The following is an 18,504-nucleotide window of genomic DNA, read 5'->3' as shown; positions in this document are numbered from 1 at the left end:
CTGGCAGCATGCAGCTCAAGATGTGCCCACCAGTAATTGGTGTCATTTGGTGATACAGAAAAACTACATTTCAAAGACATTTCAAACCAAAAATCTGGCTCCATGGTCATCTCACAGTTATTTTCTGTCCATTAGATCCAGCTCTTAGTGACCAAGGACAGATTGGGTTCTTAGTTTGTGGAAGGATGATGGAGAAAAAAAGACAGCCAATACTGCTGACTTCATTTACTCCTGCCAAGGAGAAAATGTGGGTGAAAAGGATTCCCCGAATTTTGTAATGCTGCAGCTATGGCAGTAAATAGAAACGGTCGTTGGGAAAGATTGCAAGAATAGAAGTAATTATCATCAGTCATCAGACTCTGGGAAAGGGAAATAACCCACTACGTCAGCTTATCCAAGTCTTTTGGCGTATCTGAAACTGCAGCAGGAGGCAATCACAGTGCTCCCTTGCTTCATCCCTATTCGCAAGAAACACATCCCCGTCTCTCTGGGAGAGATTAAACTAGGAACTGTGGCTTAGTTAGGAACACACATGTACTCTAAATAAAATTTTATTGAATCTTGGGCAAATTTTAGGTGAAAGTTAAAGCTGTTCAAGCAAGAACAGTTAAAGTCCTTGCTTTAATCGGAACTGTCTGGCCCCAGTCAAAATGTAAGTCCGGTAACTGCAGTCAGTAACAACACCAGCTGCAGCTGCTGCTGCTGAGTTGTGCCTGCTGCCAGTAAAACCTTTTCTCTGTTACTGGTAGTGCCTGAGGGGGCAGAATATTTATAAAATACACAGCAAGAAAGGTGCTGCAACAAACAAACTTAAAACTAACCTTCATCTCAAATATACTGGATTCTTGACTAAGTCAGAATCCTAACTAGTTTGGGAAGGTGTCTCTGTTTGATGATATTGAAATATTGTAAAAATCAGCACCTTCAGCTGGCTACCTTAATCAATGGTAAAATGTCTCCTGGCAGTGGACTTGTCATCTAATATTTGCCTTATAAAAATCAATACACTGTAGGCAGTGTTTCCTATCCCATAGCAGCGTGGGTTTTGCTTATTCTGAAAACTGCACTCGTCATCGGAAAGCTACTAAATAAATGAAGATGTACTGCTGGAAGATATGAATTTGCATCAGTGCTTTTCTAGCTCTGTTTGGAAACTAGGTAAGCTGCTTTTGGAAAAGGAGGGTGCTGAGCAGCTTTATCCATTGACTCTTCTGCCCATTTGCATTATGCCAATGACTCAGATCAGGTCACATTACCAATGTACTGAAATTATTTCCAGACCATAATTGAACCTTGTACCTCCCAACAAGTCTGTTAAGCGTCAGTAGGTACTCAGGTGATCTGTAATGTGAAACCATTTATTGGCTGTTAAACCAGCCAACCAGCCCTTCTCTTTCCTAATGACTGACCCAAGCTGCCCCTTCTGTGTTTGGGCATCACCAGATTCACAGCTTTGCTGGTGATATCTACCATTTCAGCTGCTCCCACAGTCTGTAAATGTCTCCTGATGTGCTGCTCTGTGACCCATCTGGCTGGGTTATCAAGGAAGGAGGAGCTGAAAATCAACAGTGCCATTTCCAGACGAATGACATTCCTTGTAAAGAGGCTGGTGATGCACCAAAGGAAGGTGGAGGTGGAGTGCAAAGGGGAGAGTATGACAAAACAGTGACAAGGGACGTGAACCCTGACGTCAGCCAGCCACGCCTTCCTGTAGTTCAGGCCATGGGCCCTCCCCAGTGTGTTCCTCTCTTACCCATCACCCTCATCTGAGTGTCTGCAGGGTAAGTTGGGTCAGTGATCTGATCCCATGGGAAACAAGCCCACCAAAAAAAGAACAATTTCCTGCCCAACCAGCTTGCTCATCCAGCTTCACAGCAGCTGCACAGCTGCTAAATCAGATGCGAGGGCAGAGAGGGACGTGCAGGGACCAGGGAGGGGAGGGAGCGGGGGAGCGTGAGTGTCCTGCTTCCTGGTAAAGCAGCTGCTGTTGGTACGTCAGACCAAAGCGTAACACGAACTCCATATCCTTTGTCTGAGCAAACTTTCCTGAATCCATGCAGCTAGCAACACCCAATGGAAAGCTCACTGAGTGGTGATGCTGTCCCAGCAAAGGCCATATCCTGTGCCCTGTCAGTCACTCGGTGTGGTGGCACTGGGAAGGATGTGACCAAACAGCTGTCACCCAGCTGGTGATGTCACTCAAGGTCCTTTGATACTCACATTAACAACGTGTTGAGATTTAAAAAAAGATGCCCAAATGTGGCTGGTTTTGGTAAACTGCTATTAAAACAACCCTGTGTATTCATTTGTGGTTATGTCAGTTCCACAAGTGGCTTGTTCCAGGAAAATGTAATTTGGGCCATATTAAGTCCCACAGGCACAAGTTATGCTTTGTTGTCAGTAAAGCAGCAAAGCAGCTGCATTATTTCTGTCCTTGAGGAGTGCAAGCAGTGATGCTCCTGCCACCTCCTTTTGATCTGAAGGGAGGAATATTTCCTATCTGCTGGCAATCTGCTAGCAGCTACACCCACACTTCCTTAGTGACAGTTCACCCACGCAACTCTATTGTCCGTGGCACTGAAACCATACAAACCCTGCAGCTGACATGTTCTTTGCATGTAAACAGTACTTTGGTCTCCTCGTACTTGTTTGTTTCTGGTGGCACCAATTCCTGGTCTTCCGGTTGTCACCAGCAGCACCTGCCCAAGCCCAGCCTTCCACTTAGGCAGCTGTGGGAGATGCTCCACCAGTCTGCACTTACTCAGAGGAGCTGCTGCTGTCTTTAGGCATTATTTCATAACTTGTTGCCTTGTTAGTGACTGCCATGGTTGTTAGTCACTTACTACTTCCTAGTGGAAAATGTGTTCCTCACAGACTCCTCTGCAAGTCCACACTGATTCCACCTGCTCATGTGAAAACTGAGATGAGTCTCCCATCCTGAAGCTGCCACTAAAACCTTTGTTTGGAGGTGATTCACAGGGTTGAAGCAAATGCTTGGCAGGTCTGTCCCCTTCGCTAGTGGCCAGCCATCCTCTACAACGTCCTGTTTTGACCATGCTGCCAGCCACGTGGCTGGCCTGGTGGGAATGCTCTGTCTTCCCTAGGGAAGCCACTTCCCGTGCCGAGGGTACTTCTCTTCAATCCCAGTACTCCTGTAATTATGCTAAGCTGCTGGGCTGGAGTCATACTCCTGTTCTAAAAACAGACCGGTCACTGCTGCAGGGCTGTTCCAGAGAGGCTCACCATCCTCTGAGGTTTCTAGGTGCTACTTTTGGGAGCTGGCTATTGCAACCTGATTATAGGCATAGTCCCTGCTTTGCTGTTTCAGTTACACTGCATTAGCTGAGACCTTCTGGATGCTCTAGATTGGTATAATTGCCCTGCACAAAGCTGAGGATCTCTATTTAATATTTCCTACTATATTGCTGTGCCTCTTTTATGTGTCACTTAATGAACAATCAGTGATTTGGTTTCCCCATCTCTATCACAGAGTGAGGCAGTGGGGATGAACCTGCTGGGGGCTGTCCAGCCCCTTTTTCAGAGGAGGCTGGAGAAGGGCTGTAGTTATCCCTGGATGCATTGGCAGCCAGCTGGGCAATGATGACATTTCACTGATCTAGTTCTCCCTCTGCAAACCCTTGGCTCTGCAGAGGGCGGGAGTTCAGTGGTGTACTGGGGTTATTTGACACCAGGTCCAACACCTTGCTCAAACACTTCATGAACATTGTAAAAAACCAGACTTTGCTCAACTAGGCTTTAGGTAATAATTGCTCCAGGTTAAATACTACAGGCACGCTGCAGGAGAGGTGCATTAGCTGGGGTGTGGGGTACAGCTCATATAGTTGCTCCTTGCTGCTCCTTTCAATACTAGACATTGTCATTAGTTTGTTGCCTTGATAAAAATTTGGTTTTCTCACAGGAAGGAAATTACTGAAAGAGAATAACTGTTTTATGGTGGCCAGTAGAGTTGATTAAGAAAATTATTTCTTCCAATTCTGGCAATGAAAAGGGAAAGCAGGTAGAAGCCACTTTCGGGAGGTTCTCCCACAATCAGCAACCTTGAGAAAAAAAGCACAAAGAGATTTGCTGAAATTCTTCTGTGTGAAGTACCTCCTCCAGAAGTTACAGGGCACGAGCACACCAAGAGACCTTTCAGTATGCAAAGGCTGCTTGTTCCACAGTGTAGTGGGATTTATGCCATTATATTTTGTTGTTTTCTAAGGAAATATACAAAAGCAGAAATTGTTTACAAGTGTGTTTGTGTTTCAGAACACCACACTTCATAAAAATTGGGGGCTCTAATAGTTTCTTAGAGTCAAACAGCTTCAAGACAATACTTTGCAAGTATAATATCTTAGACTGTGGGGAAGAAATACTTGGATGCAGGAAGCAAAAAGGAGAAGAGAGGTTGGCTGGAAGAGAGGGCCGATGCTCTTCAAGCCTTCTCAGGTTTTGTATCTAAACATGTAGCTTAAATATTGTGACCCATTCATGTTGTGTATTTATCTGGCATTTTCTTCTTGAGGGGCTGCTGCTGACCTGTCCTTTTGAAAACAGAGGAACCGTGCCCCAGAACCCAGCAGCCTGCAGGGAGGACAAGTGGCAAAAATGGCATTTCAGTCTGCCCATGGCACTGAAGGCGGCTGGAAGTCCTGTCCTGCCTGGCAGTCATTCCTCCCTGTGCTCAGGCGCCTGGTCCCAGCCCACAGTAGGTATCAGGGAAAACAAACAGCAGGAACCAACCGCAGCCAAGCCAGGAGACAGCTCAGCTCAGCAAACAGACGCACTCAGGCTGGGGAGGCACCAGGGAGGGCAGCCACACAGGGCAGATAATCTCTGTGACGCAGGACGAAGCCTGCTGGGAGCGGGGGAAGCCTCCGACATCTGCACATGGCACAGCTGTGATGGCCCCGGGACGGTGGGGACGGCTCTCTCCCAGTGCCCCTTCGCCTCCCAGGCTCAGCCCCATCAGCTCCGGCTGGTCCCAGCAAACCAGTTAATCCTGCTAGCCTTTGAAAACAACAGTTAAGTCAAGACGGTGCAGGGACAGACCCTCGCTGCCCCTCTGCCATGCCTGTGTCCTGCCATGCTCCTGTTATTTCCATTTCTCCTGGACACCCGCAGAAGCAAAGGAACACACCAGCTCAGTAAACAGCCCGCTCTGCTCCTGAATGTCTTTTCCATATTGGATGGCCGACTTTCTGAGCCCTATAAATATCATATTAGTGCCATGTCCCCTGAAAGCCTAAAAGTCAGGCTCCCGCCCAAAAAGCTGTGGAGCTGCTCTCTAGTCTAAATCTGTAATGCAGAAACACAACTTATTCCATGAGATCCCAAGTGGGAAAACTGGCTCAGGAACATAAGTACTAATTTATGTCAATTAGATTATCTTGAATGGAATATTTAATATTTTTAATGGAACATTGTTTAATTGCTGCTCAGGGGTACTTTGTAGCTGTTGGAAACTCTGATCTAAGTGATTATTTTAATGAAAGATTGCCAAAGGACTCACATATGAAAACTCCTACGTAGAATAACAGTGGGACTGTTTTCCCTGGGCTTCTGTGCTGGCCAGCCCTCATTTTCCAGTTAGGGCACTCAGGGTAATGCCAATTAGCATAGCTACAGAATTGCCTGAGACCAATTGCTTAGGGTGGTCACCACAAACCTGGCTGCAGAACCTCCTCAAAAATAGTCAGCTTTGGGTTTGTGAGCTGATGGGCTCATATGGCTCAGTGCAGGAACCCTCAGAAAAGGATTTCTTTCTATTTGTGTCAGGACCTTGAGGCCACTAATGGGCCCTGACCAGCCCCACCTGACCCCCCACCTGCTGCACATTGGCTGGGGCTCCATTTAAGCTCAGCCTCTCTCTTTCTTCTGAATTTGTTGTAGGCACAACCTTACATCTAGCTCTTCCTCCAGGATGGATTAAGGACTTATGCTGCAGGTATGTCTGTCACCAGTCTTGTTTCTGGCCAGTCTCTGGGATGGACTTTGGGTTGATGTAGAAGCCTTACTGCCAGTTCTATTCCCCTCTCCTGCTGTCCCCTGGCACATGTGAGCTGGTAGGCACACCAGAAATTCCTGTGTTGGTGGGATAAAGGAGGAGCTATTGGTAATGTTTTACCACCAGAAGGAAGTTGAATTTGGGACACTGTCCTAGATTCTTATCAGGTTTTCCCTCTTGAATCACAGTAAGTCAAATCTGGAAAAAAAAAATCCACGGAGATCCTAGAACTACTTCTAAAGGTCACTTTTTGCTCCATGCAAGTTGACAAATTATGAAGTCTCATCCAAGAAACCCTTCCACGCACGTGCATGTGAGCCTATAAAGCCCTTCAAGCTCTCATTAGTGTCCTCTTCTTCAAATGGAGATCTAGAATTTCATGTGGAAAAGCAGACTGATTTTATTTATAGTCTCAGCATATATTTCAGCCACAATACACAAACACATGGAGCAAGAGCCCTGTGTTGCCCTTTGTTTACTGCATGGCATTGCTTTCCCATTCGGCTGCAGTGGTGAATCATCATCACTGTTTAGCTCACCCTGTTCTCAGAGGCCCTCTCCAGTCTTTGACCTGATGAGGGTCAGCTGCTTTGGTGTTGTGTTTTAGGAGTTTAATTTACATGTTGCCTCTTGACAGTATGGAGGACTCTCCTTCAGCTTGCCCTGTGCTGCAGTGTCATCACAAGCCCTCAAAAACCCAAGCTGTTGCCGGATGTGGGCAGTTGAAACTCCTGACCTAGTTTCCCAAAATCATGTGGTTGGCTTAGAAAATTAGATTTTTTTGCCTTTTTTAAGAGACTGTGTAGTCTTTGCATTAAGTTGTGGTTTAGGAACTTACTACAGATGCTCCAGTTGTAGGTTTCAATTTTTCTTCATTATCATAATGGTGAGAGGTGGTTTTTTTTGTGCTACAACAGCAGGGGGAATTGCTTGCTCCTAGCAGCTAAGAAAAGCACCACACATTGTGAGACTGTGGTTGAAAAACAATGATGGTTAAAAGCTGCCTTTATTCTAGATTTGCTGATGTTTCTCAGCAGTTCTGGGTACTCAGACTTTATGTGCCAGTATGAGGTGTGTTAGGAGGCTGGCATTGGCTTGCCTGGGATCAGACAGGGCTTGCTGTGCAGCTGAAGCCTGCACCAGGGTGCTGGGCTGCCTTCCTACAGATGCCTGCTTCTCCCTCCTCAGCTCTTTGAAATATTTCCTTTTCCTATCTATGCTAAGCTTGTTTACAGACTTGTTCAGGTTCTGTGCTCCTTTGCAGCTACCCACTGAGATCCCTTATTATTTTCCTGTCTGGGAGGCTCCAGCCTATATCCCAAATAGGCCTGGAGCTGTTTTATAACCTTATGGAAGCTAAAAAAGGGATGGTGCTCTGGCCAGCTGTTTAGCAGCACCCACACCTTGGCCTGCACCCTCTTTTTGCTGTTCCCAGACCAGTCTTTTCCCTGGCATTGTGTTGTGTTTGGCTGTGAGCACCCAGTGGGACTGGAGGGTATGTGAATGTTTGGATGGGCGGTGGGGGAATGAGCAGTTTATTATTTGTTGTCATTGGATACTGACACTAGAGTACCAATTTTAACTGCAGCTGTAAGGCTGCCCAGAGCACAGAACCAGCATCTCTTAAAGCAATCATGTTTTCTTTATTTCCCCAGTAAATGTTCATAGTAATCTCTTGGGTTGCAGCATTCCCAAAGTGGCTGTAGTACCCTTTTTCTGGTGAAGCTTACTCCTGGGAGTTGGGGAAAACAAGGCTCTGATAAAAAAATGGAAAAGCTGCAACTGGAAGCAATGTTGTATGAACAGATCTATTGTACTGTACTAAGTTGGTTTTGGTTTTGTTTTTTTTTTGGTTTTTTTTTTTTTGCCATTGATACACCAAATAGTTTTGCTGCACAGCTTAGCCTTGCAGCCAGGGCTCTCCAAGGCTGCAGACAGACTGTGCCAGGGCCTCAGCATGGCTTGCTTGGTTTTCCACCCCAGTGGCATGGCCTGTGGAAGCTACAGAGCTGCCTGCATGGCCTTCCTAAGGCTCAATATTCATGATTCAGATTTTAAAAATACACAAGGACAGCCCTCAGGCAGGGATGCCAAGCCTAACGGCCCCACCTAATTTCCCCTTGAAATACATGCTGTGCTATAAGTAGTTCAAGCACCTGCTGAAACTAGAAATGTTTCTTTCCTTAAAACCAGACACCAGCAGTGGTTAATTACCACATCCCAAATTGGCACAGATTAGTTCAGCTTCACTGAAGCCAATGAAGCTTCATGGAATTATTCCTGCCCTGGCTCTGAGTCATTAATAGGTATACTTCTGGCTATTTTCCTCTTTGGATTATTTTGTTATACTAGGAAAGCAATTATCAGCAATTATCTGTTTTTCCTGGTTAGTAAAAAAAAAAAAATCCTCTGTTGCAATAAATTATTGGGCTGAGGGGTTTTTTTGTGCTTCCTTTATGTGGATTTAACTGATCAGCAAATGTAGCTGTATGAGAGCCAGCTCTAAAAGCCCCAGAAATGGGGCTATAGCAAGGTGGGGGATGTACCAAATTTATTTCCATGCATAGAGTCAGGATAGTAGATAGACATATGTGTATCTGTACATATACATGTACTATACATAGAGTCATCATATAATCATAGAATGGGTCAGGTTGGAAGAGACCTTAAAAGATTATCTAGTTCCAAACCCCTGCCACAGGCAGGGACACCCTTCACTAGATCAGGTTGCTCAGAGCTCCATCCAGCCTGGCCTTGAACACCTGCAGGGATGGGGCATCTACAGCTTCTCTGGACAACCTGTTCCAGTGTCTCATCACCCTCACAGCAAAGAGGGTCCTCCTAATATCTAATTTAAGCCTACTCTCTCTTAGTTTTAATCCATTCCCCCTTGTCCTGTCACTACATGCTCTTGTATAAAATTCCTCTGTGTCTTTCTTGTAGGCTCATTCCTGCAATGTATGTATACAGACATGGAGTAGTTGCTTTTGAACAGTCCTTCCATGTGTAATTGAAGTGGAAAATCCCCTCATTATAATTGCTTGATGCTTGGAGAAGTGGACTCTTATAGGAGTGACTGCTGTGGATATATGTGAAATAAGCAATTTAAAGCTGTGACCTGAGGATCGGAGTCAGGGAGCCAGGACCTGAACAGACCTAGTGTTCAGATGCCAAAAAACTAATAAACTAGGGACTGTTTTTGGAAGTTTTGGTTTTGGATTTTGTCCAAAAAGCTAGCATGAAATAATGATGACCAGTAACTTTCCCTCTAAGAAGCACTAACCTAGCAGGGAGTCAAATGCCTTTATTGTAGTAGTGCCTCTACTGAACCTTTACAGATTTTGCAGCCTGATACTAAAGTCCTCCTAAGTCCTTTCTGAAGCAGAAAGAAAGTGCAGTACTATGGGTGCCTGCATTCCAAATGGCATCCTGTGACCTCCAGCAATACTGCTGCTCTCTATTTGATCTGTCATCCTGTGTAGCCCTACTTGTGCCTTGTACTGTCCTAGACATTGGTTTCACAGATGTGTTTAAGACAGAGGATGTGATATAACATGTGTCCCCTGCTAAGCTTTCAAGCTCTGAAGATTTTTATTCTGTTGAAAAAAAACCCAAACAGAACATTCTCTTCATAGATTAAGAACTAACTTCTTTAAAATTAGTCCTATTAAGATCTCCCCTAGGTCCCCCAATCTCAGTACTTTGGAGTCCAGTGCCAGATAGTATATATCTGTGTGTGCTAAACAAATCAAGCAAAAGCAGCTTTGTATCAAAATAGTTTATTAAAAACAATAAAACTTCACTGAAGCTTGCTGTCCTCGAGACAGAATTATGACATCATTGCAGCATTCAACACAATCATAATCCACATATAAATATAATACTATACATCTCCTGTTTGCCTTGGCCACATTCTGCCCTCAGTCTGGCCCCATGCAGCCCTGCTGAGACAACTCAGCCCTGCATACTTTAGTTGCAGAACCTGTTCCTCTGGGAACTGAGCTATGTCCCTTCCTCACCCCACGCTGCACAGTGCTGTTACTGTCTGCAAGTTGCACAGAAACCCAGCACAGCTCGTGGCAGCTCGAGGCAGTTCACAGAACCGGTGTGAACACACCGGGCGACTGACAACAGCAACGCTGGTTGATGTTTAGGAAAGATAAATAGGCAACCAATTACTCAAGTTCCCAGCACTGCCCAACTGCAGAGAGCAGCTTGTGTTGAGAAGAAGGAAGCTCTGTTCGGACCTGCCGCGTTGCTCCTCGGCCGTGACAGAAGGGCTCCTACACGGTGCGGTTTTGTCTGATGCATGGAGTCAGTTCTCGTGGCAGCACTGGCAGAGAAGAGCACTGCCAGCAGCTGGCTGGCACACTCCTGCCATCACCCCTGAACACCTCCAAGCATCACTCTTGGCCATCAGCTCTGCACCACAGTTGGTATTAGTCCTTGCACGGTGGCAAACAGACTGAGTGCTCAGTGTCTCAGTCTTTTGGGTCAGGATGCTGCCATGAGCTGTGGCTTTGTTTTCTCACTAGCTGAGAGGCTGCTTCTTCTTCTCCACTGCTCATGTCCCCTGGGCTGCTCTGGTGATGGGTGTCTTCTTGCACAGTTCCTGATAGAACTCAGACTCCAAAAACCGTGGGTATGAGTTATTCTCCATTAAGCTGTAAACCCTCTTCTGCGCCGCACTGAAACAGGTATGTGTGGCTTCTTGAATATTCTGTGCAATCATGTTCTTGGTTTGGAAGTCTATGTTTATCTGAAATAGAGAAAGAAGGACATTTACTTCTCAGAACTGAACTCAAGTAAGTATAATACACAATACAATTTCTGAAGAGGTAAAAAAGGCAAGACCCTGTTACTACGGGGTCAAATTAACGAAGCTTTAAGAAAATTCTTCTTTTACACAAAACCCAAAGTAGCTCAGATACTTATTTTTTCTCAGTTAAAATGGAAGTGCTCTGAAACACTGCTTGTGCCATTTTCCAGTTTGGTGAAAAGGCAGTTCGGGAGAGAGTTGCATTCAGACACAGATACTGACACTGAGGTATGTACAATGTAGTTTGACATCTGTATCTTAACATGAGTTCAAAGAAGTAAAGGCTGCAAGAACTCACAGAATAGAGCACAAGTTCAGTCAGGTTTTCTTTACCTCTTTGGGAGCCTCCTTTTCAATGAAGTCATTGTAGATTTTTTTTGCTTTCGATGTCAGCTTCTGGGGTGACTTGGTTTTCTTGAAGTCCTCGCAGGCCAACCAGAACTCGATGTTCTCTTCACAGAACTCAGACTTCAGAAAAGCTCGGAAAGCAGCAAGACCATCTAGGGAAAGGAGAAGGGGAAAGCCACTGTCAGTTAACTAATTCAGGAAGCTTGAATTTACCCACTATTCACATCTGTTTCTATGTAAATGTATTGCTGTAGGTCTGTTATTTTCAGGGATATCATGGCAATAAAAAAATGTCCCCATTTATGCATGCAAGCAAGTTAAAGCTCTAACAGCTTGGCAGGCTTCACTTTCATTTAGCCATTTTTTAGGTAAACACAAAAAATGAAAGCCATTTCTAGTTGGTATGTTCCTTCTTGCAAAGCCTACATATACATAAAAACGCCACTTCTCTCTAGATAAGACCGCCTGTGTTAACCTTTACACTGCAGTAAATATAACTGCTGCAGAACTCTGGAATATTCTTTCAATGGAAAGGATGACTCAAGTTCAAAGAGCAAATAGTAGTACTATTTCTTAGACCTTTTGCTTTGCTGTTGAATGCTGCTTCTTGTAGAGCTAAAGTAAAGCCCTGAGATCACTGAACTTCTGTGTTGCAGAATTCTTATGTTACTGGAAGACATTTGTCTTGGTTATGCAGTGAGCTCAGGGAACAAATGCTCTTTTCACATTTGGCAAAGCCAAGCTGATATTTTTGACTTTAGCTAACGGGTTACAGGAAAAAAAAAATCCACTATAGTGAGGTATTCTTTGGTTTACTATTAGTTTACAATTTCTTAAAGAACACTTCTGTGAGTTTTGGCTTTAAACTGTTCAAAGCATTTCACTTGCAAGATCAGAATCAAAGCTATTTACATAAACATGTACAATGCTGACATGGAGGGAAGCAATCTCTTACAGACATATAAACTTCACCATCCCTTTGCTCCTGAATGTTTCTTTTTGAAGACAAACTTACATTTGTTAGCAAGAAGTTCATCAAAGGCTTCTGACCACAGCTGGGCTTCTTCAGGGGAAGGTCTGCAGAAAGAGAGGGAGAATATCAGACTCCACTGCTCAAGGTTTACTGGTTTTGTAGAACACTTGAGTTATTTAAACAAACTTTTCTTTCTCGTAACTTACCTGAAGTAGTTGCGGTGTTTCCCTGCCTTCTTAGATTTCCTTTTATTAGAATTAGAAGAGTTCTGCAGGAAATAGCTCAGTCTTGTTTTCCAATCTTTAATGCTGCAAGAAAGAAGAGGGAGAGAAGCCTGTTAAAAATGACAGCTCTCAGAGCTCCAGGCACCAGCCAAGAGCAGCAGTAATTTTCCTCAGATGGCTTTGCCAGTTCTGTACCCAGAGTCACCCACAGCACCCCGAGGGCGAGGAAACGATTTCCCCCCCACCCCTCCTTCCACTCAACAGGTTCGCCCGGGAACCCGTTCGAAAGGGAGCTCCGGGCGAGGGGACTCACATCGTCCTCTTCATCCTGCCCTTCTCCGCCTCCTCCGCCTCGCTGCGGCGGCGGCCGCCCCGCTCCATTCGCCCGCCGTGCTGCACCGCCAGGAACAGCGCGCTCTGCATCGCGATCCACACCGGCACCGCCGCGCCCGCTCCGCACTTATAGCCCGGCGGGAGCGGGCGGGGCCCCCGGCACGGAGGGAGGGATGGAGGCGGGAGGGAGGTGCTGCGGGCTGGGCTGCGGGGGAGCGAGCGAGGGAGGGGGACGGGGCTGGATGTCTTTTCCCATTATAGGAAAGTTCGCCTCCCCCCAGGATCACGTCTTTTTTTTCCCCCCCTTTATTTTGTTTTTTCTTACTTCTCTTCCCCCCTTCCCTCCTTTTTCTTTTTCTTCTTTTATTTTTTTTTTTTCCTTCCTTGCTCAGCTTGCCGTGCTAACGTCTTCTTGGAACACTTTCAGCAAAGGGCTGGCTGTCCTCTCCTTTCCGTCACTCAGAAATGCACCCTGCATTTGTGCAGGTGGGTTTTTTTTTTGGTTTTGTTTTAAGGTTATTCAGATTTTTGGGTATGGTCAGCACACGGAAAAGCGTAAGGAAGGAGTTAGCTACGTTTCTTAAAAAAAAAAAAATGAAGTGATCCTAAGTTTGAGCATACGGTATTTTTGATGTCGCCCCTCTGCTAACCCAGGCTGTCCAGCCGTTCAGTCGTCTGTTCGCACACGTGTTTTAGCTCTGTACAGTGTTGCCACCTACCAGTGAGTTGTGTAAATTACTCCCAGCGCTCGAAGTTCAAGTCGCACTGACTCGAGCCTTCAGCCTGTTGAAAAGGCCATGTGGTCCTTCTCAGTGGTGTCCAGCTGGAGGGTATCATGTCCAAAGAATTTGGATTTAGGAACCATGTGAGTTTTTCTTTAACCTACCCTGCTTTTCTACTCTTTTCTGTGCACGTCTTCCTTTCCACAGTGCTGTAGAGCACATCTTTCCTGCCATAAAAAGCAGTGTTCAGAGAAACTGTTTGACTCCCAAAACACTGGCTGTCTTTAACGCAATCACGGAGCACAAATGTCTGAACCTTTTAGGTAATTACTGTAGTCTTATAACCTCTCAGTGTGCTGAACACTCACAAAGCTGCGCAAAGGTATTTTGCTTTAAATGAGATGTCTGGAAAAATGTAATTTAATTTCTGACAGCATTTAAACAAGGATGCTTTTCAGTGCTGCTGATGGTAAGTTCTTTGCAGTATATATATTGGTGTTCTGATAGGAAAATAAAGTTCCATCCTCTAAATTTTACCAAGTCCCTTTAAATGATTTTTGCAACAGGTAGCTCTTAGTCTTGTGTGTGGTATGTACATGTTTTTAAAGGGAAATTATTGTGACGGTGGTTACCATGGGAAGGGAGGAAGTGTGAAAACAGCAACAGAGGTAAGGCTCTAAGTACTGTAAAAGCATGTGTTCCAGAAACTTTATGGGGGGAACTTGCCAAAGAAAAGACCAGGGCAGGCAGTGCCTGTGAGATGGATGGACCCGTGCTGACTCGTTCCCAGGCGCTTCCATCGTCATTTGCTTCCAGTGCCAGGGTCAGCTGAGCTGTGCAGCTGCGAGTGATTTTTGGGCAGGAGCTCGCCAGAAGCTGCTGAACAGCCTGTAACACACGTGGGGACGGGAACAGGGAACACACTCTGCACGTGCGAACCTGACAGCGGGCGGCCCCTGGCTGGGGGGACGGGCTGTCTTAGAATTACAGATAGAAACTCAGCCCTGGGGCATAACCCAGACTGGAGCCTTTGCAAAGGATCGAGTGCTGTTCAAGGAGAACAGCACGTCCTCACCTGCCACCTCATTTGTAGGTTTCCCCAGTTTTGAACCTGGTTTCAAGTTTCTTTCACCTGATTCTCAGAGTTGAATGTGGGAAAATGTGCCAAATATTGGGAAGCTGAAAACGTTAAAGTCTAGTAAGCAACAGTAAGGTTTGGTTTGGTTAAGCATTGATATTCTGGGAGCTTACCCATAGCACACCAGAGATCCTGCTCATGTTTGAAGCCTGACAAAATGTTTTCTTGTTGGTACCTGCAAGGGTAGAGCTGGGATACTCCCAGCATCTGCCAAGTTGTCAAGTTGGCAGTAGACAGCATATGGAAAATTGCAGCAGGAATCATGTATTTATCTGCTACTTTTTATTTCAAACTTTTTAATTGCTTCTTTCAGAAACCCATAAAATGGGAAGTGCCAGTTAAGGAAGGTAGTTATAATGTGTAATCTTTCAACAGTGAAAAAAACAGGTAAAAAATAAGCTGAATATGGAATTGGGAGGTTAGATGGCCTTATAAAACATACTTATGGTAACACTTGGTTTAAAAACTATTTAGATTAAAATTGAATTTTGTTGGCTGCATTAAGGTATATCTTTTGTTTATATATTTATTATACTTTTAAAGCATGGATTTTGCTGCACCTCCATCTCGTGATTCCTTTTGTTGGGAACGGGGCTGCGCGACTCAAAGCAGCACCCAGAGCAGCACTCCGGACCTGTCTGTGGGTGTGCTGACCTCTACCCTTTCAGAACAGGGAAGCTCTTGGTAGCTGAGGACAAATGCAAACATAGTGCCAAAGCCTCTCCTTTAGATCCCCCTCAAAGCTTCAGTCTATTTCTGTAACTAAACTTGTTGGCAAGGGGCAGGGCCCATGGAAAGTGATGGGAGGGGGGAGCCTGTAGCCAAACTTTGCTGTTGAAGTTGGTAACAGATTTGCTATTGCCTGCAGTGAAATCTGATGTCAGACATTTAATGGCATAAGCACTCACCCTGGAGATCACACTTCTCTTTTCAGAGGCTTTCTTGAGAATGTTCTGTTCTTTTTCTGCTTATATGATTCCTGCGGGCATCAGAGATGGCTGGATGTACAGAGGACTGTAACATATGCAATAAACAACCAGGATGGAAGATTAGGTTTTTTCCATCTCAGTTACGTTGTGTGTTGCAATAGCCATGCTGATCTTTTTCAAGTCCCCAGTGAGTAGCTGTTCTCTCACTGCATGATACTTAAATCCGTGACTGCATTTTTTGAAATACCAGCCCTTGTTTCTTTCTTTTACTTGGCTGAGAGGACATAGGAAAAATTATCCAAAGACTTTATAGCTGAGTTTCATAAAGCCAAGAGGGTAGAATATGCTCTTGCATGGTAGTCCAAACCACAGGTTAGTTATTTGAGGGATGCTGAAAAAATGATATTCAAAAGAAGAAACAAGATGTTGAGTGATGACTTTTTGTTTTGTAATGCAAATTACACAGGTGACTTTCCTGTACTTTAATTGTTCTTGAGCTTCCAGTCCTGTTGCTGTGTCTGTGAGATGGTTCATGTAGGCATCAGAACAGGAGATCAGCGACTCACACCACTGTGCTGCTTCTAAAAGCACTGTGACCCTCTGTTCTTATCTCTCTTTTAAGCTGTGTCTTCTCTGAAGTGCAGGGGACTGATCTGTATCAGTACAAAGGGGCATGGAGGTACCCAGCTATGGGGGGAAGGGATCTGCTTCTCTGCTGTGCACTGTTAAATAATAGCAGCCAAGCATGGGCTGTATGGTATTCATTTCTAGATGAATGTTATGATTATGAATATTAAAATTACCACTCTGATATTTTTTGTGTGTAAGTGAAGAAGTTTAACTCTAATCCTGTTCATTGCATTCTGCCTTTCTAGCCCCTGTTACAATTTCAATTACATGTAGTGGGGGGTGTTGGGGTTTGTTTGTGGTGGGGTTTTTTTTGGTGGGCTTTTTTGTGGTTGTTTTGGGGTTTTGTTTTACTTTTAGTTATTTATTTTTATTGTTTCTTTGTTTGGGCTTTTTTAATTGCTTGAAGCTTGCTGAAGTCAAGTTGTTGCATTCTTTGGCTTTGGCCCTGCAGGCTGTGCCTGTTGGGCTGTTGTACTTCCCCCAGTATTATTTTCCAGTCATAAAGCCGAAAACGTGCAAATCATCAGAAACCATTCCTGGATCTAAATTTAGCACTACTATGGATTAACACTAAAGCTTGACCAATTAAATGTTCAGTCTTCCCTAAAAAAAAAAAAAAGTGTCTCATTACAAATGGATCTTGTTTCACTTAACAGCAAAATCCTCTGTCTGAGTAATCTATAAACTAGACAGAGTTTTCTGAGAACTCATCATTCTCGGCCGTCAGCCACCTTGTTTCACATAAACACTGACATTAGTTTATAAAAGTTCTAAAAATAGAGCTGAAATTTGTCGAGAAGTGGATCAGCTGGGACTGTATGTCTACTTACAGGCTTGCTGTTATGTGGATGTGTACGTCTCTGTTTTAGTGATGCTGTAAAAAGAGCAGGAATCCACGCACTGAGCAGTTGCTCGTGATTCCACCTCTACCCGTGGATGTTTGGAAATGTTAGTTTTGAAGGGGAGATACTGTAACAATGGTGGGCAGGAGTTGGAACAGCGGGTTCCTTGGGGAGGCTGGGATGACTGTCCTCCTCCTGTAAGATCTGCTTCATCCCTTCTGCAAAGACAAGCTGAAAGGAGACCTGTTAATATAGTCTGCATTCTAAAGGACAGGACATTCTCGTATTCCCTATGTCTTTTGTCAATACAGAAAGCAAACAGCTTAGCAAGAAGCAGTGTATTTTTAACAATGAAATTTTCTTAGCAGAGACGAGCTGGGTTACACCATCTCAGGTAAAGAGATATGATTAATCTTGTTTGAGGTTAGCTAGGTGATGCAGAACACTGGCTCCATGTTCTGTTCCAGTTGCAGCCTATTTTGTTTCCCCTCAGAGGCCGTATTTATTACACTGGGTGTGCAGAGGGACATTAAACAATCAAATGTGTTTGTTGAATCTGGATATGGGCACCATCTTTGTCATATCATCTGCACATAGCACAGTCAACACACACTCCTTTTGATGACTACTTAGTCCATATTAATGAAACTCTCTGTAAGTGCCCGAATGGTATTAGTCAGACAATGATTCAGAAAGTCTTTGTGGCTTACAGAATCAACCCCCTTTTACAACTCCTGCAGATAAATACTGTCAGGAGCACATCAGTGAGAAAACTAAAGATTAGAGAGGGATATAAACATTTTTTGCTCCACCTGCAAAGTTCAAATTAAAATAAGCATTGAAAGTAAGTGAAAATAAGCATTGAAATGGAGATAAAATGTCAGTCTGTCTTATTTCGTGATGGGCAGAAAAATTTAAACGAAACCACTTCTTGGAACACCTTGTTTTCCAGGTTGGTTAGAACTAGCAGAGTTTTAGAGTTTCTTAGTGGAAAATAAAAACACTAGCAAAATATCAAATTTGTCAGTGTAAATTTTTTCATTTCCTTAAAATTATTTTAGCGTGGTATATTCTTTTTATCACTTTCAGAGTTGCTGAAATTTCTTCTCTGATCATAAGTACCAAAATGCACCAAATAGATAATTTAAGGTGAAAAAAGGAAGTCTTGCCAGTTCTTAAAGGTTAATCAGAGGTGTCAGAGAGGAGAGTTGAATATGTCTGTGAACAGACTTGTATCTGTAAGTTTGGTAAAGATCTAGAAAGGCTGCCAAGCTGTGAAGACAACCAAGGATGTTGGTCAGCTCATTTGGAACCTCACAAGGTTCCCTGACCTTTCCTATCCCCAAGCTAGGATGAAAGACAGTACTAAAGTCCTGAGAGGGGAGTGATCTTTCAGCAGGCATGTAGAGGAAAAGGGAGGGAGAACTAACTGCATAAAAGGGGCCAAATATTGCCCGAGTCCCACTGTGGACACTGCCTTTGCTCCCCTCAGGTGTGACCTCGCAGATCACCATTTCTGTCCAGCCTGGTGGCTTCTTT

At 44.4% G+C, this 18,504-nt stretch overlaps 1 protein-coding gene across 1 annotated transcript; it reads right to left on the bottom strand.

Annotated features, from left to right (window-relative positions):
• Positions 1-9,770: 9,770 nt before the first annotated feature.
• Positions 9,771-12,805, bottom strand: RGS2 (regulator of G protein signaling 2). The gene is made up of 5 exons (XM_018079087.2): positions 12,685-12,805; positions 12,354-12,455; positions 12,190-12,251; positions 11,160-11,326; positions 9,771-10,766 (listed from the first exon to the last, which is right to left on the bottom strand). Exons 1-5 carry the CDS (start codon positions 12,792-12,794, stop codon positions 10,572-10,574), a joined length of 636 nt encoding a protein of 211 aa, XP_017934576.2. The 5' UTR covers positions 12,795-12,805; the 3' UTR covers positions 9,771-10,571.
• Positions 12,806-18,504: the final 5,699 nt, after the last annotated feature.

Source organism: Manacus vitellinus, unplaced genomic scaffold (assembly GCF_001715985.3).
Source record: "Manacus vitellinus isolate BGI_N305 unplaced genomic scaffold, ASM171598v3 scaffold_44_pilon, whole genome shotgun sequence".
NCBI lineage: Eukaryota > Metazoa > Chordata > Aves > Passeriformes > Pipridae > Manacus > Manacus vitellinus.
Note: the sequence above shows the minus strand (reverse complement) of the source record. Positions and strands in the feature narration are given on the sequence as shown.